The sequence below is a fragment of the Staurois parvus genome, unplaced genomic scaffold (assembly GCF_062004578.1).
Source record: "Staurois parvus isolate SC_StPar_1 unplaced genomic scaffold, SC_StPar_1.0 ptg000154l, whole genome shotgun sequence".
Classification (NCBI taxonomy): Eukaryota; Metazoa; Chordata; class Amphibia; order Anura; family Ranidae; genus Staurois; species Staurois parvus.
The window spans coordinates 7,804,228-7,827,966 of NW_028317950.1; the positions used below are offsets into that span (position 1 = coordinate 7,804,228).

At 42.5% G+C, this 23,739-nt stretch overlaps 1 protein-coding gene across 5 annotated transcripts in view; it reads right to left on the reverse strand.

Annotated features, from left to right (window-relative positions):
- Window positions 1-8,686: 8,686 nt before the first annotated feature.
- The window catches only part of SLC38A5 (solute carrier family 38 member 5), a 147,759-nt gene continuing 132,706 nt past the window's right edge, over window positions 8,687-23,739 (reverse strand). For all 5 annotated transcript variants that reach the window (XM_089675011.1, XM_089675010.1, XM_089675008.1 and 2 more), the window contains 6 exons: window positions 21,934-22,013; window positions 16,461-16,561; window positions 13,190-13,314; window positions 12,969-13,113; window positions 12,560-12,663; window positions 8,687-9,760 (listed from right to left, as the gene is read on the reverse strand). In XM_089675011.1, coding sequence (XP_089531137.1) covers window positions 9,656-9,760; window positions 12,560-12,663; window positions 12,969-13,113; window positions 13,190-13,314; window positions 16,461-16,561; window positions 21,934-22,013 — 660 coding nt within the window. In that variant the 3' untranslated portion in view covers window positions 8,687-9,655. The remainder of the gene's footprint in view (window positions 9,761-12,559; window positions 12,664-12,968; window positions 13,114-13,189; window positions 13,315-16,460; window positions 16,562-21,933; window positions 22,014-23,739) is intronic.

A 23,739-nucleotide genomic window follows, 5' to 3' on the forward strand; every position in this document is an offset into this window, starting at 1 on the left:
TGTACCCATATGAAATTTGTGTCATTTTTTTCACACAAATAGAGCTTTCTTTTGGTGGTATTTAATCGCCACTGGGTGTTTTATTTTTTGCGCTATAAACAAAAAAAAGCAAAAAGTTTGAAAAAAAGTTTTCGTTTATATTATACAATTTTGCAAACAGGTAATTTTTTTCCTTCACTGATGTGCGTTGATGAGGCTGCACTGATGGGCACTGATGAGGTGGCACGAATAGGCAGCACTGATGGACACTGATAGGAGGCACTGATAGGTGGCACTGATGATGCTGCACTGATAGGCAGCACTGATGGGTGGCACTGCAGGGCACAGGTGGGTGGCACTGATGGGCACAGGTGGGTGGCACTAATGGGTACATGTGGGTGGCACTACTGGGCACAGGTGGTGGCACAGGTGGGCAGCACTGCTGGGCACTGATCTCCAGTGCCCTGATGATCAGTGCCGATCACTTCTCTGACAATTGCTGGTTATCGGCAGTACTTTCCTCATGCTATGACAGCGTGAGGAAAGTGCAGCTGATAACCGGCAACTGTATTTACCCGGTATCCATTGGACACAGCTGATCACGTGGTAAAAGGCCGCTGTGATTGGCCGTTTACCATATCTTGTGATATGACACACACTTACCTGTCCCAGGGTCCAGCAATGTTCTCACCCGCGCCGTCCCTTCTCTCCTCCACGGCGCCAGCATCTCTACTGTGGGCACCAGGCTGTGACATCTTGCGGCTTCACAGCCTGGTACCCAGTGGACATGTGCAAGTAGTGCCATGCCTCGATTGGTCCAACAGTCTCCTGGGAGCTGTGAAAGTTCCCAGGAGTCTGCAGGAAGGAAGAGAGGGCCGAAATTATGGATCACTTCGCCGTGGCAAACTGAGCTGGAACTGGGAGCGGGTACCTGGAAAAACCAGGTTCCCCCTCCCCCCCAAAAGGTGTCAAATATGGCAGCGGAGGGGGGGAGGAGGCAAATAAGTGGAGCTTTTGAGTGGAAGTCCACTTTAACTACTTCAGCTTTGGAAGGTTTTACCCCTTTCATGGCCAGGCCATTTTTTGCTATTTGGCACTGCGCTATTTCAACTAGTATTTTGCACTGTCATGCAATGCAATTGTGTAATTCTATGCATGAAAGTAAAAAAACCTTCTGTTTCCAGTGATCCCCCCCCCCATCCTTATCTGAGCTCCCTCCGATCCAGCAATGTTCACAAGAGCCTTGGCTGTATGGGGGTTCTCCCTCCTCATTGGTTGAGGCAGAAGCGGGAGCCCTTTGGCTTCCGCTGCTGTCAATCACAGCCAGTGAGTTAATGAAGAGAGAGCCGGGGGGCGGGGGCCGAGCCAGGGCTCTATTTGTGCTATGGATACATAGCTCAGTGGCTAGGGAGCAAGCACACAGCAGTGCCCCCAGGAGCATTGCTCTAAGGTAAAGAGTCAGGCACCCAAAAAGAAGAGGATTTGGGCTGCTCTGTGCAAAGTTGGAAATTTTTCATTCGATCAGTGGCTGCAGCAAATTGGCTGCAGCAGTGAGCGGTGTATTCTGACTGTGGTGGAGTCCCCGCTGTCGAAATACACGAACACAGTGGGGAGGATTCCTTCATCCACGCCACTTGAGTTGGTATGGGAATCCTTTTATTTTGGTCAATCAGCCTGGCTTATGGAAAAAAAGCAATCCATCTCTGGCCAGCCTTATTTTTTGCCCCTTTCACACAGTCTTGTGGAGCGAATATGGAGCAGCCGGCCCGCCGCCGTCATGTTAGAATACTGGGCCGGCTTTTCTGTGCAGCAGAACCTGCTCCTCGGTCCAGCGGTGTCCTCATTGTCTTCTCTCCCTGGTGCCGGCATCTTTAGTGTGGCCACTCGGCTGTGACAACTTGCTGCTTCACAGCCGGGTGCCCACAGCGCATGCGCGAAAAGCGCTGCACTTTGTGTATGGTCCGGCAGTCTTCTGGGACCTGTCACGTATCCCAAAATACGGGGAGGGAGGACAACTCCTCGGAAGTGGGAGCAGGTACCTGTCAAATTCGGATACCTGCTCACCCTTCCTCCACTCCCCAAAGGTCTGCAGTCTCTGGTCATCTCCTGTAGTATGTCTGCAGTCTCTGGTCGTCTTGTGTACTGTGTCCGCAGTCCCTGGTCATCTCCTGTACTGTGTCCGCAGTCCCTGGTCATCTCCTGTACTCTGTCCGCAGTCTCTGGTCATCTCCTGTACTGTGTCCGCAGTCCCTGGTCATCTCCTGTACTGTGTCCGCAGTCCCTGATCATCCCCTGTACTGTGTCCGCAGTCTCTGGTCATCCCCTGTACTGTGTCCGCAGTCTCTGGTCATCTCCTGTACTATGTCCGCAGTCCCTGGTCATCTCCTGTACTGTGCCTGCAGTCTCTGGTCATCCCCTGTACTGTGTCCTCAGTCTCTGGTCATCTCCTGTACTGTGTCCGCAGTCTCTGGTCATCCCCTGTACTATGTCCGCAGTCTCTGGTCATCTCCTGTACTGTGTCCGCAGTCTCTGGTCATCTCCTGTACTGTGTCCGCAGTCTCTGGTCATCTCCTGTACTGTGTCTGCAGTCTCTGGTCATCTCCTGTACTGTGTCTGCAGTCTCTGGTCATCTCCTGTACTGTGTCCGCAGTCTCTGGTCATCTCCTGTACTATTCTGTAGTCCATTGGTTCAGAATATGTATTTTCTGGTTTTCCTCCTCTAAAACGTAGGTGTGTCTTATGGAGCAGTAATTAACTTCCATTTTTACCAAAAAGTCAATGAATGCAATACTTCTACATTTGTTGAAATTTCTTCTTTTTAGGTGACATGCACACATATATATCAGGCATATATACAGTCAGGTCCATAAATATTGGGACATCAACACCATTCTAACATTTTTGGCTCTATACACCACCACAATGGATTTGAAATGAAACGAACAAGATGTGCTTTAACTGCAGACTGTCAGCTTTAATTTGAGGGTATTTACATCCAAATCAGGTGGACAGTGTAGGAATTACAACAGTTTCCATATGTGCCTGCCACTTGTTAAGGGACCAAATGTAATGGGACAATTGGCTTCTCAGCTGTTCCATGGCCAGGTGTGTGTTATTCCCTCATTATCCCAATTACAATGAGCAGATAAAAGGTCCAGAGTTCATTTCAAGTGTGCTATTTGCATTTGGAATCTGTTGCTGTCAACTCTCAAGATGAGATCCAAAGAGCTGTCACTATAAGTGAAGCAAGCCATCATTAGGCTGAAAAAACAAAACAAACCCATCAGAGAGATAGCAAAAACATTAGGCGTGGCCAAAACAATTGTTGGGAACATTCTTAAAAAGAAGGAAAGTACCGGTGAGCTCAGCAACACCAAAAGACCCGGAAGACCACGGAAAACAACTGTGGTGGATGACCGAAGAAGTCTTTCCCTGGTGAAGAAAACACCCTTCACAACAGTTGGCCAGATCAAGAACACTCTCCAGGAGGTAGGTGTATGTGTGTCAAAGTCAACAATCAAGAGAAGACTTCACCAGAATGAATACAGAGGGTTCACCACAAGATGTAAACCATTGGTGAGCCTCAAAAACAGGAAGGCCAGATTAGAGTTTGCCAAATGACATCTAAAAAAGCCTTCACAGTTCTGGAACAACATCCTATGGACAGATGAGACCAACATCAACTTGTACCAGAGTGATGGGAAGAGAAGAGTATGGAGAAGGAAAGGAACTGCTCATGATCCTAAGCATACCACCTCATCAGTGAAGCATGGTGGTGGTAGTGTCATGGCGTGGGCATGTATGGCTGCCAATGGAACTGGTTCTCTTGTATTTATTGATGATGTGACTGCTGACAAAAGCAGCAGGATGAATTCTGAAGTGTTTTGGGGCAATATTATCTGCTCATATTTAGCCAAATGCTTCAGAACTCATTGGACGCCGCTTCACAGTGCAGATGGACAATGACCCAAAGCATACTGCAAAAGCAACCAAAGAGTTTTTTAAGGGAAAGAAGTGGAATGTTATGCAATGGCCAAGTCAGTCATCTGACCTGAATCCGATTGAGCATGCATTTCACTTGCTGAAGACAAAACTGAAGGGAAAATGCCCCAAGAACAAGCAGGAACTGAAGGCAGTTGCAGTAGAGGCCTGGCAGAGCATCACCAGGGATGAAACCCAGCGTCTGGTGATGTCTATGCATTCCAGACTTCAGGCTGTAATTGACTGCAAAGGATTTGCAACCAAGTATTAAAAAGTGAAAGTTTGATTTATGATTATTATTTTGTCCCATTACTTTTGGTCCCTTAACAAGTGGGAGGCACATATGCAAACTGTTGTAAGTCCTACACCGTCCACCTGATTTGGATGTAAATACCCTCAAATTAAAGCTGACAGTCTGCAGTTAAAGCACATCTTGTTCGTTTCATTTCAAATCCATTGTGGTGGTGTATAAAGCCAAAAATGTTAGAATTGTGTCGATGTCCCAATATTTATGGACCTGACTGTAGCAATGTTTGGATGTATGAGGCATGACAGGTATTAGGAAGGCAAATGGCAATATACAAAGTGTGTGAACCCCAGCAAGGAATCAGAAACCTCTTGTCACTATTGTGATTGCTTCACTCACAGTTGCCTAGCTGTTTTTATGGTCATTGCATATTTGTGTTTTATTGAACAGTATATTTTTCAATCTCTAAAAAGCTGATATTGAAATAAATATGTAAATATTTGCCATGTAAAAACGGGTCTACTTCCATGCTTAGCGCAGTCGTTTGTAGAAGTTTTTTTTAAGGATTCCAGTTTTAAAATGTTGCTTTTAGTTTGCCACAGACCAACACTTATCATTTTATGAAGCAATTGCTTTTTAGGTCTTTGTAGAGAATTTAATAGACTTTATCTACCCATAAGATTTAGGTGCAAAAAAAGTTCTAATATTGACCTTGAGATTCATTCCCATCATCTGACATTATTATTTATTTCATTCCTAGGTGACTTTGTCTCTACATACGTATTCTTCCCCCTTCCCTGCAGCTATCAGAGTCTAAGGGAAGGTTGTTAGAGGGTAAATTGAACAGGCTGTAAATGGGGCAGCACAAAAAAGAAAGCTAACCCTTTAATACCCTGCACACAAGTAAATGGAGGTTGAGCTATAAAGAAAAGTGTGATCGTGTAATGCAAAGACCAATTACAGGCATGAAAAAGTGTTATAGCACCTGGGGCTTAAGGAAATAGCATTTATTTGGAGACAGAATCATCCAAAGAAAATGCTCAATCCCAACACACTTTCCTGCCAGAAATGGCTGGTGACATTTCTATCTGTAGAGACTCACAAAGGATACCTGAATTTCAGAGACAGATTTGGGCTGCAGCCAAGGTAGAAGCTTTGTCCTCCTCTCCATCCCTTCAATTGACATAGATAAGAATCATAGTAAGCAAAGAGGAACCAACTTATTTGCATTGTCTTGTACTGACATGCTCGAATTATACAACATATGCCTACAAGTCAAGTGCATCATCCATTGTGAAATGACAGGTTGTTGCACAACTTTGACCCCTTGCGCTCTCCTCTGGTTTACTGCAGGAGCATGAGGGTTGCAGCAGGGTCTCCTGGACATCCACTGGGCCCTAGGCTCCTGCTTAGGTTGCCTGAGGACTGTCTCTGCTGCAATTGCTGTGGTTGTAAAAAAAAAAAAACCTTTAAAAACCATAAAGGAAATAGCAAAAGAACAGGATTTCCCTGCCATTATTTCCACTCTGTTCCTGTCGACTTGAGAGCTTTGAGTGTTCCCATTCACCTTTAGTGTTCCAGCTCCTCAGCTTACATTCTTTATAATATATATCAAGGATAATCAGTTCTCGGTGGACTAACCCTTTCAATTTACAAATGACAGCGTTTCCTTGTTTCAGTCTTATCCACTTTTCTTCAAATAGGAATTTTAAAATATAACAGATTCTTTAACCACTTCCAGTGCGGACACTTTTACCCCCTTCCTGTCCAGCCCAATTTTCAGCTTTCAGTGCTATAGCACTTTGAATGACAATTGTGAGATCATGCAACACTGTACCCATATGAATTTTTTTATTTTGGTGGTATTTATCAACCACTGGGATTTTTATTTTTTTGCTATATAAATGAAAAAGTCCAAACATTTTGAAAAAAAGTGTTTTTCCTATAAAATTTTGCAAATAAATAATCTTTCTTCATAAATCTTGGCCAAAATGTATTCAGCTATCCTTTTAGTAAAAAAAAAATAAAATAACTAAAATTAGTTTATAACCAAAAATTATAATTTTTAAAACTTTTTTTACATTTTCATTTTTTTTATATTATTATTTATGTTTTTTTAACATACTATCACCCTGGCAGTACAGTGTCACCATAGTGACACTGTACTACTTGTGGGGGGTGATGAAGATTTTTTTTTCTTTTTTTACACTGATTGCTTTTACACCCATAAAGGCTATAAAAGCAATAATTTCTCCTTCTCTCTGGCTGCATTCTTGCAGCCACTGAGAAATACTGTGAGAGCTGTGATTGGTGGGGTGATGAAAATGTATTTTTCTTTTTTTACACTGATTGCTTTTATACCCATAAAGGCTGTAAAAGCAATAATTTCTCCTTCTCTCTGGCTGCATTCTTGCAGCCACTGAGAAATACTCTGAGAGCTGCTATTGGTCACAGCTTGTCACATGGTACAAGACATCTTGCTTACTACTATTCATGTGATCACTGACTGGCCAATCAGTGATCACATGAAACCGGACCTCACACAGAGGTCCCATACAGCGATCGGTGTTCCGTGGTGCTGCACGCTCCCAGGGAGCACACACAGGCAGTGAATGCGGGAGCCATTTATAAACAGCCATCCGCTTTGGCACTGCTCCCGTCCAGCCGTTTATGTACATGGGCCAAAAGGGAAGTGGTTAAGGTAGAATTATAGGTCCCCCCTTAAAAAAAGATGCTGCAGTACTTGATTATAAATGCATCTGCATTTACAGTGTTCTCATAGTCAAAGTCTCACACATCTGTTGACCCTGTCAGTGAAGTCCCCTTTATGCAGTCTCCTGTAATGGTGTGGCAACAATGCTGCACTGCTCATGAATCTAGAGCAGAGTTGCCCCTTACATGTACCCTGGTCCTGCTTGTACTACAATGGGTACTACAATAGGTATCTGCATTGTCACTGCTGTTTAAGAAGCTTGTAGATTTTCATTCAGCACCTGGCTGTCACCAGTCCTGCCCATTGCTTTCTGGATGGACAGCACTAGACTCTGTGGCTGAAACCTTCCCACTGTGAGCTGCAGTGTCTAGGACGGGAAGCTTGTGAGATACATATGAAAGACTCAGTCAGGGAAGTTAAAGGAAGTTCTTAATTTACTTTATGATGTTTGTGCATCACAATGAAACTGGATTTGGAACTTGTTTAGACTGATATACAGGAGCCTTTAGTATATACAGTGAAGGAAATAAGTATTTGAGCCCCTGCTGATTTTCAATGTTTTGCCCACGCAGCCAATGGTAGCCCAGTCCAGCCTTGTGTAGGTCTACAATCTTGTCCCTGACATCCTTGGACAGCTCTTTGGTCTTTGCCATGGTGGAGAGTTTGGCATCTGATTGTTTGATTGCTCCTCTGGACAGGTGTCTTTTATACAGGTATCAAAATAAGATTAGCAGCACTCCCTTTAAGAGACTGCTTCTAATCTCAGCTTGTTACCTGTATGAAAGACACCTGGTAGCCAGAAATCCTGTTAAATGATAGGGGATCAAATACCTATTTCTCTCATGAACATGCAAATCAGTGCATAATTTGTTAGACATGCATTTTTTTTAACTTTTTTGTTGCTATTCTGTCTCTGTGTTACAATACACCTACCATTTGATTTTTAAACTGATCATTTCTTTGTGAGTGGGAAAACATTCAAAATGAGCAAGGGATCAAATACTTATTTCCTTCACTGTATCTGTTGATCCTGTCAGTGAAGTCCCCTTTATGCAGTCTCCTGTGATGGAGTGGCAACAATGCTGCACTGCTCATGAATCCAGAGCAGAGTTGCCCTTTACATGTAGCCTGGTCCTCCTTGTACTACAGTGGGAAGAATAAATGCTGTAGGGGGCGTGTGTATCAGCATTGTCGGTGCTGTTTAAGAAGCCTGTAGATTTTCATTCAGCACCTGGCTGTCCCAAGTCCTGACCACTGCTTTCTGGATAGATAGCACTAGACTCTGTGGCTGAAACTTTCCCACCGTGAGCTGCAGTGTCTGGGAGGGAGAGCATGTGAGATACATATGAAAGACTCAGTCAGGGAAGTTAAAGGAAGTTCTTAATTTACTTTATGATGTTTGTGCATCACAATGAAACTGGATTTGGAACTTGTTTAGACTGATATACAGGAGCCTTTTGTATATACATGCAGAGATTCCTGACAATTTGAGCATGCCGCAATCTGTTGTAGAAATGACAATATATTGCTTTTCAACCCAGGTCCCCTTCATCGGCTACACTAACCCAGACATCACTTCTGCCAGGCAAACAGGCCCTGGACTCTCTACCAAAAACATAATTCTACAATTTTGGTGGAGTGATCTTTTAACACACTACATAGTCCCCACCAAAAAAAAAAACATTAAGAAAAAAGAGGACAAGAACACAAAAAACCCAGTGATAGCATATTATCTCATAACACAGTAGAAAAAAATAAAACTGACAACTTGTTTAAAATTTATTAAAATATTCGATCGGTTGACAATCCACATGTGTAAACCAAGGTATTTTCAGCTGCTCTTCAACCGCTGAACACGTGTGTGAGTGTGTTACGTGGGAAGACCAATTGATTCGGATGGTGCAGCGATCCCACTGGATTCACAGTGATTGGGACGGAGCATTGATTGTCAGGCAGAGAGTATCTCTTTCTTGGATGGAACCAGCTGCCTTATGGATGGATGGCTACCTATCCATCAACTGTCTCAAGTCCTTCACATAACAAGGGCACAACAAAAAAAAAACCTGTACGGCTTCTGTAACTTTCAGACCTGGTAAAAAAGGCAATGCAGTGATTCTACATCAGGATGTATAGTCACGAAGGAAGGATGTGAAGGCAGTTTTCAGACATCTGGAGATACTCTGTATCACTATGTGGTGCTACATGGCACATGATAATGCTGTATGATTGTGCTGTGGCCTATCTCAGAGAGACGACCCGATCCCCTGAGTGCGACACACAGATACCCTTGTCTTGCAGGGTCAGTGAGGTAGATGCACTGTGATTTGTTGATTTTGGTACAGATCAGGGGATAAGTGACCTGGCATGCATGAATTCTCAGGGGAAACCGCTGTATGTCTCAGTGACTGGTGTACAGGACAGACAGCCAAGGTCCTGCAGTTACCGAGACACCAAAGAAGAAGGAAACAACACAAACAGTGATTGTAGTGATGTCCTGCAGCAGCTGGGGGGATGGGGAGGTGATTCTGGGCTGGGGGCACTTTTGGCATACATCATCTTGTCCTGCAATGACTGAGAGCCCCTCTCTCCTGTTGGCCACCTGTTCCTGAATTTCACAACGATAACCAACATTCCGATGTTGATGGGGTCAACAGACCTGTCCATTGTGCCTACACAGGTCTCAGAAGAACTGGCCTAATGTCCTTATCCAGTGGGAGAGGGGAACCAAGTAGGGGCTAGTGACCCCCGACATTGCTTTTTCCCGTTGTCACCCAGTCCACAATGATAAAACTCAAACTCATGATCATGAACACGAAGCCCATGGCAGCAAAGATGGCAGCCTGTGGAAAGAACGGAAAGCTATGACTTCAAGTTATGGGGCATAAATGAAGACAAGAGAAGGAAAAAAACATCTGATGGCAGGAAGTGGTTATTTGTGTATTACAGAGATCGAGAACATTGTTATGTCCGTCAGTTTGAATTAAGCTAGCTATGGCAGGAATCAGGGTGCTGCCATTGAAAATGGGCATGTTCCCTAGCTGTAATGTCTGTCCTTAGCATTTGCTGTTTAAAGTGTAAGTTTAGAAAAAGTTTTCAGAAAAAATTTAAAGGTGAACTAACATTGTTCAGCCTCCGTAGTAGAGAACAAAAAAACGAAGCGCACCAATCTTGCGCATTATCTCAGTACGCAATTAATAATTTTATTGATAAAAATTATACTCACAAGAATAGCAGTATAAAAGGCATATAACATCCAAAACCAGAACACTGGGTTAGGAGACACGTGAAAATCCCATCAAGAAGGGAGATAATCTCTTGGTCAAGCTGACGCGTTTCGAAGGGGGGTCCCTTCTTCCTCAGAGCTCAGAGGTAATGCGCAAGGTTGGTGCGCTTTGTTTTTTTTTTGTTCTCTACTCCAATGTATATCGAGCTTCCTCAGCTTCGTGTTTGAGCCGTACAGCCTTTGATCAGTGTTGAATGAACATTCATCATATTGTTCGATTGGCCTTCTTCTCATCTGGGTCCCTGAGCACAGGAGGTGTTGGGTTTGTGTCTACTATACACCCTCCTCCTGGCCCTCGCTCTACTTACCTTCATGGGTGATGAGCTGTCAATGTTTACACAGCAGGCATATTGTGGTCCACGGATTTGAAATTCATGCTCTTCTCCCTCTTCTGTGCTTCTGGGATGGATCAGAGGAATTCTGATTGGTCAGCAACAACACAAAGCATTGCTCTGATCCATCCTGGAAGCACTGCAGAAAGAAGAGGGAGAAGAGCGGTGTTTTCAAATCCTGCTCATCACTTACAGGGGTAAGTACAGCGGGTACTGGGGGAATGATGGGGAGGGTGTACTGTGCTAGTTCATTTTTTTTTCTGAAAAGGTGAACTAACCTTTTAAGTGATTCAAAAACCCAGAATGTGTATGCAGGTCAGCAGATTCAAATTCACTGGCTATATGCTATCTCAGAGTTCTAAAATACTTGTCATAGAAATGAGGACTAGTTACTACTTAAAAAGGACCTAGATTTGGTTTTATCTAACTTGGTGTCACCTGGTAGGCTGACTTGGTCTAGATGAAACATGGACCCTTTTTATAGATACAGTTGTGTTCAAAATAATAGCAATGTTTGTATTCTTCTTTACAAACTCAAACATTCACTATATAAACTGAAAAATGTTTGAAGATTTTGCTTTCCTTTGAATCACTTAATTAATATTTAGTTGTAGAAGCACTGTTCCTGAGAACTGCTGTACATCTGTGTTGCATGGAGTCAACCAACTTCTGGCACCTGTGAACAGGTATTCCAGCCCAGGATGATTGGACTACATTCCACAGTTCTTCTCTATTTCTTGGTTTTGCCTCAGAAACTGCATTGTTTATGTCACCCCACAAGTTTTCTATTGGATTAAGATCTGGGGATTGGGCTGGTCACTCCATAACGTCAATCTTGTTGGTCTGGAACCAAGTTGCTGCACGTTTACTGGTGTGTTTGGGGTCGTTGTCTTGTTGGAACACCCATTTCAAGGGCATTTCCTCTTCAGCATAAGGCAGCATGACCTCTTCAAGTATTCTGATGTATTCAAACTGATCCATGATCCCTGGTATGCGATAAATAGGCCCAACACCGTAGTATGAGAAACATCCCCATATCATGATGCTTGCGCAACCATGCTTCACTGTCTTCACAGTGTACTGTGGCTTGAATTCAGTGTTTGGGGGTCGTCTGACAAACTGTCTCCGGCCACTAGACCCAAAAAGAACAATCTTACTTTCTTCAGTCCACAAAATGTTGCACCATTTCTCTTTAGGCCAGTCAATGTGCTCTTTGGCAAATTGTAACCTCTTCAGCACATTTCTTTTTTTCCAACAGTGGGACTTTGCGGGGGCTTCTTGCAGATAGCTTGGCTTCACATAGGCGTCTTCTAATTGTAACAGTACTCACAGGTAACTTTAGACCTTCTTTGATCTTCCTGGAGCTGATTGTTGGCTGAGTCCTTGCCATTTTGGCTATTCTTCTATCCATTCAAATGGTAGTTTTTCGCTTTCTTCCATGTCTTTCAGGTTTTGCTCGCCATTGTATAGCATTTGCGATCATTTTAGCTGAGCAGCCTATCATTTTCTGTACTTCTTTATATGTTTTCCCCTCTTCAATCAACTTTTTAATCAAGGTACGCTGTTCTTCTGAACAATGTCTGGAACGACCCATTTTCCTCAGAATTTCAGAGAGAAATGCACTGTAACCAGCATGTACAACATTTGCTGCCTTCCTTCCTTAAATAAAGGCAATAATTGCCACCTGTTTTTCAAAGAATGAATGACCTCACTAACAGAACTCCACACTGCTATTATTTTGAACATGCTCCTTTCAATTACTGATTCAATTACACAGAATCAGCAGCATGCATGTCATGACTGTTGGGTCTGTTGGATTTCTATTACTCTACTACACCTGCTAGTAAATTATTTGCCGTGTAGAAATATCATTTCTACCAAAAACAGTGATTGATCAGGTTAGTGATGTCTGACTGCTATTATTTTGAACACAATTGTATATAAACTATGAGAAAGGTAGCACAGAGGGAAAAAAAAGAAGAAAAAGGAGGTCAAATGCAGGCAAGGCATATGGCCACACAGACCTGAATCTTTGGACGAGAAAACAGCGGTTCCTTTTCATTAGGAACAATTCTTATATAGAATATGCTTGGAAGGATGAAAATCAGGCTTGGTGCTGAAGTGGCTCCTGTAGTAAGAGAAAGGAGAAGAAGTTACCCCATGAGTAGTTTTTGATTCAGCACCTTAAAGTGGAGTTCCACTCACACTGTAAAAAAATACTCGCCCCCTTCCCGGAAATGCAAAATCATGTAAATATACGTGATTTGCGCACCCCTTCCGCCCTGTAGCAGTATATCTGCTATAGGGCGGCAGGAAAGCAGTTAAACAATACATAATTCACCTCACCTTAAATCATTAGAAAACTATGAATGCATACGTTTTACCTTCTATGAGGTGGAAACTACCTGCAATAGAAAGAATACAGTATCTTACCAATGACACCAAAAATATCTTTGATGTTTGGAATAAAGATAACCAGCAAGTTGACCGCAAAGAGCAAGCAGACGGCAATAAGTGTATGTCTCCACCATCGAAAGTCCTGTCCTGGGCAGAGGAGCTGCAGGATGGCTCTGCGGATCTGAGACAGGAATGGCCATAAGTTATGCGAATGTTTGACACACTGAATATGAAAAAGTGAGAAAAGCTCGTCTTACCGGAAACAAGACGACTGGCACAGTGAGGGTGACGGCCACCAGTACAGCAAGGCGAACACACAGCATCAGCTTATCAAGGGGGTCTACCTTCATGTATGTGTGCAACATCTCCGATTCCACTTCACCTAACAGAGTATAATGCAGGCAATGTTTTATTAATAAGGCAGTTAACATATGTGCATTCCATATGTGTATTTAAACATTTGCCTAAATTTTGCATTCCTCCTGTATTTTCACCTGCATCCTTATCTCCTGGATGTTTCTTAAAGCAGAACTAAACCCACCAATTAAATGTTTTCCAAATGAAAGCTCAAATTAGAAATTTTTTAACAAATGTTATCATATCCTTAGGGGGGTATTTCACAAATAGGGACATTTTCCACAAAACATTACAATTCATTCAACTTTTCTTTAAAAAAAAAAAAAAAAAAAAAAAAAAAAGCTCTTTTGGCAATCCATACCCACAGGTCATACACCTCTCTGCAAAATCTCTGAGTAGACGGCCCCTGCCTACCTTCCCCATCCTTGTTCTGCCTAAATGAAAAGACATTACAAGCGAGCTTCCAACACCAGAGGATTAAGTGTTCTGGCTCGTTCATATACCATGCAGTACACAATCTCTCTTTCCCTGAGCCCAGCTTCTGTGGCTACAGAATTGAGCACCGCACATGTGCAGTCTTTGAACAAGCCAGAGTGCTTATATCTTCCATGTTGGGAGTGTGCTGGTAAGGTTCTATCATTTAGGCCAGGGGTCTCCAGACTTTACAAACAAAGGGCCAGTTTACTGTCCTTCAGACACTGAAACTGTCCCTGGCCCAATATCAGTGTGAATAAATAGTGCCACAGGGTTGATAGTCTGTTACATAGTGCCTGTGGTCAGTAGGAGGAGGAATAGTGGCCCACTATTGGTATCAGTGGGAGGAATAGTGGCCCACCATTGGTATCAGTGGGAGGAATAGTGGCCCACCATTGGTATCAGAGGGAGGAATAGTGGCCCACCATTGGTATCAGTGGGAGGAATAGTGGCCCACTATTGGTATCAGTGGGAGGAATAGTGGCCCACCATTGGTATCAGTGGGAGGAATAGTGGCCCACCATTGGTATCAGTGGGAGGAATAGTGGCCCACCATTGGTATCAGTGGGAGGAATAGTGCCCCATCATTGGTGTCAGTGGGAGGAATGGTGCCCCATTATTGATATCAGTGGGAGGAACAGTGCCCCATCATTGAAATCAGTGGGAGGCATAGTGCCCCATCAATTAAATCAGTGGGAGGAATAGTGCCCCATCATTGATATCAGTGGGAGAAATAGTGCCCCATCATTGATATCAGTGGGAGAAATAGTGCCCCATCATTGATATCAGTGGGAGAAACAGTGCCCCATCATTAATATCAGTGGGAGAAATAGTGCCCCATCATTGATATCAGTGGGAGAAATAGTGCCCCATCATTGAATCAGTGGGAGAAATAGTGCCCCATCATTGATATCAGTGGGAGAAACAGTGCCCCATCATTAATATCAGTGGGAGAAATAGTGCCCCATCATTGATATCAGTGGGAGAAATAGTGCCCCATCATTGATATCAGTGGGAGAAATAGTGCCCCATCATTGATATCAATGGGAGGAATAGTGCCCCATCATTGATAGTAGTGAAAGGAATGGTGCCCCATTAGTGATATCAGTGGGAGGAATAGTGCCCCACTATTAGTGTCAGTGGCAGGAATTATGCCCCACAGTTGGAGTTGGTGGAAGGAATAGTGTCTCATATCGGTGGGAGGACTACTACCCCAAGGGCCAGATAAAGGCTAGCAAAGGGCCACATCTGGCCCTCGGGCTGCAGTTTGGAGACCACTGATTTAGGCAGGGGGTTTAAGTTTTGTGCTGCCCTAGGCAACACAAAAATCGGATGCCCCCCCTCCCTGGCAGAGAGAGCCTGACACTGACCAACAGCAGACCCCCCCACGTAGAGAGCCTGACACCAACCAACACCAGACCCCCCCCCCCACAGAGACAGCCTGACAGTGACCAACAACACCCCTGCCCTGTTGTCCCCCCCACCCGGGACAGCCTTCCACTAACCCCCCTCCCCCCATCCCCAGTGACAGAGAGAAAGACACTCACCTTCACAGCTCTGGCCATCCCCAGGAATGACAGCTGGGCTCTGCATATACCATCAATCAGCCCACAGCCTCTCTCACATCCCACCTGGTCCCCATGCCGCATATGTCCCTTCTTCCAGGGACCAGTGCTGCCCCCCTAAAATATGCCACCCTAGGCAAATGCCTTGTTTGCCTTGTGGTAAATACACCCCTGGGGGGGGGGGGTGGAGTTTTCATTTACATTCTGCCTGCTAGAGCATGCACAGTGTATGCTACATTCAAGGCACACCTTGTTGTCACTGTGCTTATGTCAGCTCTCTGTCATCTTTCAAGCCCTCAAATGGATCTCGTCATAGCTGATCACATCTGCAGCACCATGGTAAGTGCAGATCTAAATAGAGTCTAAGAACCATCTTTTACTTCCAAAGGATAGGAAGGTTTAAAGGATAAGTTCACCTTTTTTAAACAATAATAATAAATGCACATCTTTTTGAAGGTAACAAAAAATTAGCATTTTTTTTTTATTAGGAGCCTATAAAGCAGATCAGCAGGTGCAATCTCAGGCTCCTGCAGACTGTCAATGTAGCTTTCTGCCCGTATCTGGCAGGCAGTTACTGAAAGACAGGAAGTATCAATGAACTACTTAGTGCATTCTTCAGCACCCTAGTAGTTCATTGAGTACTACAAGCCATCAGCCTCAATGGCTGATGGTAGCTGTAGTTCTCCCATTTACAAAACACTGTGAATGAATGACGGCCAGGTGAGTGGAGCCCCTCATGGCCGTGTTTTTTAAACTGTGACAGTGGGTGCGGGAAGAAGATTCCCAGATACGGGTGCAACATGTAACATGGTATGAAAGCTGAACTTATCTTTTAATTCCCCTTTAACCTACAGCCAGTGAAAATTTAGATTGAGGGTTATGCAGATTTCAGTGTAATTTTCTCTAGTTATTAGAAGAGAAATCTACACACAGTGCAAAGTCATGTGAAAAGAGGCAGAAGTTCCATACATAAGCACTGTGAAGAGCTTGTTAAATAAGACTACTTTGAATCAAATTCTCTTCTAACAAAACCTTTTTTTTTAACTTTTCCAGTGACACAAGCTACGTAATTCCTTTTGTGAAGGTCTGTGTGTCCACCACCCTTGACCCAGCCAATCAGCAGGATGCTCACCATAGAAAGTCAAGTAGCCAAAAATTGCAGTTAACAGGTACATGATAAACATAGCAAAGATAGACACGTTGGCTACATTCTGCATTCGGGCCTTGGTAGCTCTGGATGGAGGAAAGAAATAAACTTGGATTACAATTATTATTATTATTATTATATTACAGGATTTATATAATGCCATCTGTTTGAGCAGCACTGTACAATCTAAAGGGAGGCAGTACAGTACAATACAATAAAACACAATAGAGTTAAGAGGGCCCTGATCATAAGAGCTTGCAATCTAATAGGGTGGGGAAAGTGGTACAAATGGTAATAACTGCGGGAGATGTGTGTGTGTATATATATATATATATATATATATATATATATACACACACACCGCGTTCCAAATTATTATGCAAATTCTATTTACATGTCACAAAGATGAAATATTTTGATTTTCAGTTTAACTCATGGATGGCATTGTGTGTCAGGGCTCTTTCGATCACTGAAAACAATCTTGGACACCTGTGATAATTAGATTGGCAGGTGAGCCCAATTTAAGGAAAAACTACTAAAGGAGGGTGTTCCACATTATTAAGCAGAGCACCATTTTCAAGCAATATGGGGGAGAAAAAGGATCTCTCTGCTGCCGAAAAGAGTGAAATAGTTCAATGCCTTGGACGAGGTATGAAAACATTAGATATTTCACGAAAACGTAAGAATGATCATCGCACTATTAAGAGATTTGTGGCTGATTCAGAGCACAGACGGGTTCGTGCAGATAAAGGCACATTGAGGAAGATTTCTGCCAGATCCATGCATCGGATCAAGAGAGCAGCTGCTAAAATACCATTACATAGCAGCAAACAGATATTTGAAGCTGCTGGTGCCTCTGGAGTCCCACGGACATCAAGGTGTAGAGTCCTTCAGAATCTTGTAACTGTGCATAAACCTTCTATTTGGGCACCACTAACTAATGCTCACAAGCAGAAACGGCTGAAAAATACATGAAGACTAATTTTCAAACAGTCCCGTTCACTGATGAGTGCCGTACAACCCTGGATGGTCCAGATGGATAGAGTAGTGGATGGTTGGTGGACGGCCACCCTGTTCCAACAAGGCTGCGACGTCAGCAAGGTGGTGGTGGAGTGATGTTTTGGCCTGAATCATGCGAACAGAGCGGGTCGGCCCCTTTAGAGCCCCCGAAGGTGTAAAGATGACCTCTGCAAAGTATGTGGAGTTTATGACTGACCACTTTCTTCCCTGGTACACAAGGAAGAACTATGCTTTCCGTAATAAAATCATCTTCATGCATGACAATGCACCATCTCATGCTCCAAAGAATACCTCTGCATCAATGGCTGTTATGGGGATAAAAGGAGAGAAAGTCATGGTGTGGCCTCCATCCTCCCCTGACCTCAATCCTATTGAGAACATTTGGAGCATCCTCAAGCAAAAGCTCTATGAGGGTGGGAGGAAGTTTACATCCAAACAGCAGCTCTGGGAGGCTATTCTGACATCTTGCAAACAAATTCAAGCAGAAACTGTCCAAAAACTCACAAGTTCAATGGATGCAAGACTTGTGAAGCTGCTATCAAATAAGGGGTCCTATGTTACAATGTAACGTGACCTGTTAAAATGTTTAAAAAGTTAAAATGTTGTTAAAAGTTTGATTGAAATAGCTTTTGATTTCAGTAAATATGCTGCAAACACAACAAATGACAATTTTCAGTTCTTTACAACCTATAAAGTGTTTTGAAACTCACTGTGCGTAATAATTTGGAACAGTGCATTGGAAGTGTTTTATGTTTAAAACAAATCCTGTTATCATTAGGAGGTTTGTTCAATAAAATGTGAATTGTACTCTTAATAGTTGATAACATGAGAATTATGCTGACTGTTATTTACATCAATTATTTAGGTAAATGAGAAAAATATAATTTGCATAATAATTTGGAACACAGTGTATATATATATATATATATATATATATATATATATATATACACACACACACATATATATATATACACACTGTATATATTTATGTCATTTTGTGTGAAGAATTTGCCCTATGAATAGTGGTTATGAAATGCTTGTATAAGTCCACGGATCTGCATAGATAACAGTGACATACTTTAGCTACTGTGTTGTCAGCTATTGGGCTGAAAAAAAAAAAACACTGTCCAGCAGAGGGCACAAGGTGACCTACAAGTAAAGACCGAAGCACAAGCTGTCAAAATACAAGCTATATGGTTGAGCACAGCAACCATTTCTCCAGTATTAATGGGAATCTTTCGAAACAGCAAAATGCCTTTCGGAAGACTTTGAAAGAAGCTACTGTTCCAATACCATACATTAATTCTATGGCAATGACTCACTTGTGGGCAAACTCCATTGATGCAATTTTAAGTGGAAGATAAGCCCTATTTGTAAAAATGTTCCCTCTGCCCTTCTCTATGTCAGAAAAGTTAGCAGTCTGAGTTTGAGAATAACTTATTCCATTAGAGACTTCTAAGAGAAGCATTTTGATTTGTCTTGGAGGCCTTTCTAAAAGGAAAAGATAATGGTTTTGGGTCAAATTGTTTCTAGCTTGTAAATTTTAAAATCCTTTGTTTAGCAAACAAACATTTAATACATGAGAAAGGATTCTCAGAGGAGTATGGGCTTGCTAGAGAGACAGTACAGCGGTAATCGTCTTTCAGGAGGCTATCTCTCATGAAAACTTTTCACAGAGCTATCCAATAATGGAGGAGTCGTTACTCTCACTTCCTTACTTGTATGTGTAAATTTCAGCTTGGGCTATTGAGCTTTTGTAAATAAAATACATTTTACGATGAGGGCAAATAGAGATAAAGATATGCAAGCGAAAAAGAGCTTAGAGCTCCACCTGCTGCCTTGTCCTAAAAACAGAATGCAAAATATTAATATGCAACATTGTGTCTGTACCTGATTAAAAGAAATAAAAACATTACATTTTTAAACATGGTATATTTTTAGTCCTGATTCTAATAAAGAAGATACGTACTGTATATACCTATTGTACATTGCTTTTAATATAGCACTGAAATGAGCTGACCCCTTCTTTGTGCTTGTCTTGAGTTTCTTGACAACCTCAGAATGCGCAAGAAAAACCTACATAGAAAACATGCTTCAAAGGCAGAAGCAAACATGTATAAAAGTGCTTTTCCAAAGGCACACATTGTTCTCTTTTCCTGTGTTGACATACATAAAACGCCAGCCGCGCATAAAAAATACGATGCAAGATCACACGGATGAAACACAAAGATGCCGGTTTGTACAGCTTCACAGGAAATATCCCAGGGCGATTTTTGATGCATCAAATTTCTTTCCAAATATATGCGTGCCCTCTAGCAGTAGGTAAAGGTGTACGAAGACAGCTCAACCCTGAATTCTCAGAAATCTTGTTTCCCAGCAACCAGCACAGTGCACAATCACAGCCCTTTCATGTATTTGTAAATCTTAAAAAGTACCCAGCATCCCTTTGTGGGTATACTTCAAACTCTTTATTAAATTAAGTTTAACGAAAATGAATAGTGGTTTTATAGATATTTCTGTCTATGAGCAAAACTAACGTAATAAAAAAATATGTATTTTTATTTTTTTTAGTCAGATAAATACATATAAAATAGCACCCTAATATGCGTGCTCCTATTTTTAGTTAGAAGGCTCCTTTTCGCTTGTTTTCCTCTGTCTCTTTTGCTCCTTTGTTGTAAAAAGCTGAAATTTACACACAGCAATGAAAGGGGTGAGTTGCCTTATTAAGTGGGGGGTGTTTACATTTGAGGTGTTGATTTGGTGGACAAGGCAAGATATTATATATCTTAATAATTACAAAAGATGTTATGGAGTAAATGGAAATAACTGGACTGGGAAAAAATAAATACTGTAGAGCTGATATAAATGCAAACTGTACAAGTGTATATTCAAAGCATATCAACATGAATGTAAGGTGTATGTGTCATATATGGGCAGCACAGTGGTTAAATGGTTAGCACTTCCACCTAGCAGTACTAGGATCATTGGTTCAAATCCCAACTAAGGCACCACCTGCCTGGAGTTTGCATGTTCTCCCTGTGCCTGTGTGGGGTTTCCTCTGGGTATTCTAGTTTCCTCCCACACTCCAAAGACATACTGGTAGGTTAATTGGATCCTGTCTAAATTGGCCCTTAGTATGTGCATCTATGAATGTGAGTTAGGGCCCTTAGATTGTACACCCCTTGAGGGTTAAGGACTGATGTGAATGGACAATATATATGTAAAGCGCTGCGTAAATTGACAGCACAATTACCTGTAATAAAATAAATGGCTGCATCTGAGGTTTAAAGCTGAACTCCAAACTGAGCCTAAGCCAGCTTCCCCTGCCCCCTTCACAGCCTGGTGCTCCAGTGAGTGCTGGAGGGGCAGAGCAGACAGCCAATGCCTGACAGTCCAGACTTTCTGCTCAGAGAAGAGAACTGAGCAATCAGCAGTCTTTGATTGCTTAGTTCTCAGCGCAGAGCAAGCGGGATACAGATGCAGCATCGGACCAATGCTGCATCTACTACTTAGGTGAATATAAGGGCCAGTTCACACTCCATGCGTTTCAGTTGCGTCTTTTTCTGCATCCAAACCACGCAGAAAGTAGGTTATATGGTTGTCAATGTCAAAGTTCACATCAGTGCTTGCAGTTCCAGTGCGTTCCAGTAGCAGAAAAAAAATGTAGAACATGCTGCATTTTTTCTGAACAGAACTCTTTTAATAACATTCAATTACAATATGACTTGTACAGCAATTGTATATGCTCTATTATTTTTTGTTATTTGCAATTTTTTTCCCATGAAAGTGGAGTTACCCTTTAACTGCACTAAAAAAAACGAGGTGAAGAACTGGCTGTGCTGCCTGGAAAGGAAATCCTGGATTAGAAACCTGGCTGAACAGAAATACCAATCTGCTGGCAATAAGACAGTTCCCAGTTATGTCTTTCAGGAGTGAAATGAGCTGAATTCTGACCAGGGAATCCCACACACTCTTGCTCTTTGCATTGCTTAGCCTCATAGGCAGCACAGTGGCTAAATGGTTAGCACTTCCGCCTGGCAGTATTAGGGTCGCTGGTTCGAATCCCAACCGCGGCACCACCTGCCTGGAGTTTGCATGTTCTCCCTGTGACTGCATGGGTTTCCTCCAGGTACTCCAGTTTCCTCCCACACTCCAAAGACATGCTAGTAATATGTATATGTATGAATGTAAGTTAGGGACTTTAGATTATATGCTCCTTGAGAGTTAGGGACTGTTGTGAATGTACAATATATATGTAAAGTGCTGCATAAATTGATGGCGCTATATAAGTACCTGAAATAAATAAATATTAGAGTACTGTTGTGGTGTGTGTATGGAAGTTGTGCCATTGGTGTGGTGTATCACACATTAGACCATTATAGATCCACATCCTCTAACACAATCAACACATTATCACTTTACCCCAGCTGCCTACCTGCGGAGCTCGGTGTATATGGGCAGAACTTCAGGGTGGCAAACAAAAGCAAAAGCAACGATGGGGATGGCATATGCAGTCTGAAATAAAATAGAAAAATGGACTTACTTTTGGAAACTGCAGCCCACAGAGATATTCGTTTTATGTTAATAATCCTATCAGTATGAGGTTTTTTTTAAAAAAAAAAAAAACAACTTGTTTCTGTGCAATGTATTCTTAGAGAAGAACAAGAGGACCATCATATTTCCTCTTTACATATACAGCCTCTGCCTTGCTTAGTGGCACCATACAATGGTTGTTCCTCACTGGGCCTCTTATCCTACTGCATGTTTGCTTGACTGTAAACAACAGACTCTTCAAAGTCTCTAATGACACCAGCAATGCTTCAGGAAGCCGGAGATCATGAAGGTTCATGCCTTTAGGTCAAAGAAAGGAACATTTTTTTACTGTGGTCATACCTTGTAAGCACCCTTCCCTGCTCAACAAAAGTTCCTTCCCTGCTCAACAAAAGTCAATTGAAGAAGTCGAAGGAGTTGGTCCTAAAATTCTCACCTGAGCAACCCTTGCATCCAGTCCGTCACAATCCCTGTTCATGACTAGTGTAGAATAGATGTGCTAGTTAAGACCATGGCTACTGAACCACCCGCTACACAGCTCTCTTTCATTCCATATCCCCCCGCCAAACTCTAATTATACCAATGAAGGAGACCAAACCACCATTGGAGTAAAATGGCCATCACAGCCTTTTATTAACAATTCAACTTAAACAACACAAAACATTCCTTAAAACAGAAACATAACAGTAAAAAGTTATTGGTCTTAGAAGGCACAAAACAATACCGATCTCCCCTTGTGGAACCTTAACCATGATATTAATACTAAGCCTTCAGCCACAACGTACCGGCTCAGAGACAAAACACACAATCTGCATTGCACAACCTCTACCTTCCAGTTAAAACTTGGTTAACCGGAATGCACCCAGGCACACCATACCATCGATAAGTCGCATCCATTCACTTTAGCTTCAAATTACTTGCCGCCTCCAAAGACCAACAAACACCCCAAAACCAGAACAAACCGGGAACTAGAAGACCCAGACAACCCCAAGGGAGGGTGGGAGGGAAGTTTATTCTTCCACTGCTACTTCTGGATCATTCGACCCTCCACCGCTCCCAAAGGTGCCAAAGGCCCACCCATTACCAATTACCAATCAGGTAAGCCTAACATGTTTAAAAGCCTTCCCACCTTTCCTTAACCTTTTACTGTCTGTCCTACCCTATTCACCTAGTCATGTCTGCCCTCTGCTATTTTTTTTTGTGCTACGGGCACTATTGGTATTCAGCAGCTGCTGAATACAATTGCCAGCAGCTGACTTTCTTCTGTCCTTGCTTCAAGGCTTAGCTGGAGAAGCTGGCCAGCTTTAGCAAGAAAAAAATTCTGCTTTATTGATTCATGTTAAGTGTGAATTTTAATATTCGGTCCACTAACTTCAGCCATTAGTTTTGTTTTGGATAGAATTGGAAGAGTTAAAATGTATGTCTCTGTCTGTAACCCCATTGGGTAGATATACCCTCACTTCCTGTTGCATCTGTACAAGAAATAGGGTAGTGGTTGTCACTGGGACAGGACGGCAAGGATAGCTATAAAACCAATGTCACAAGTTTACATAGTTACATAGTCTTGCTGAAAAAAGACAAAAGTCCATCTAGTTCAACCATTAAAAAAAAAATTATAATCCTACACCCACAGTTGATCCAGAGCAAGGGAAAAAAAAACAACAAAGCATGATCCAATTTGCTCCTGCAG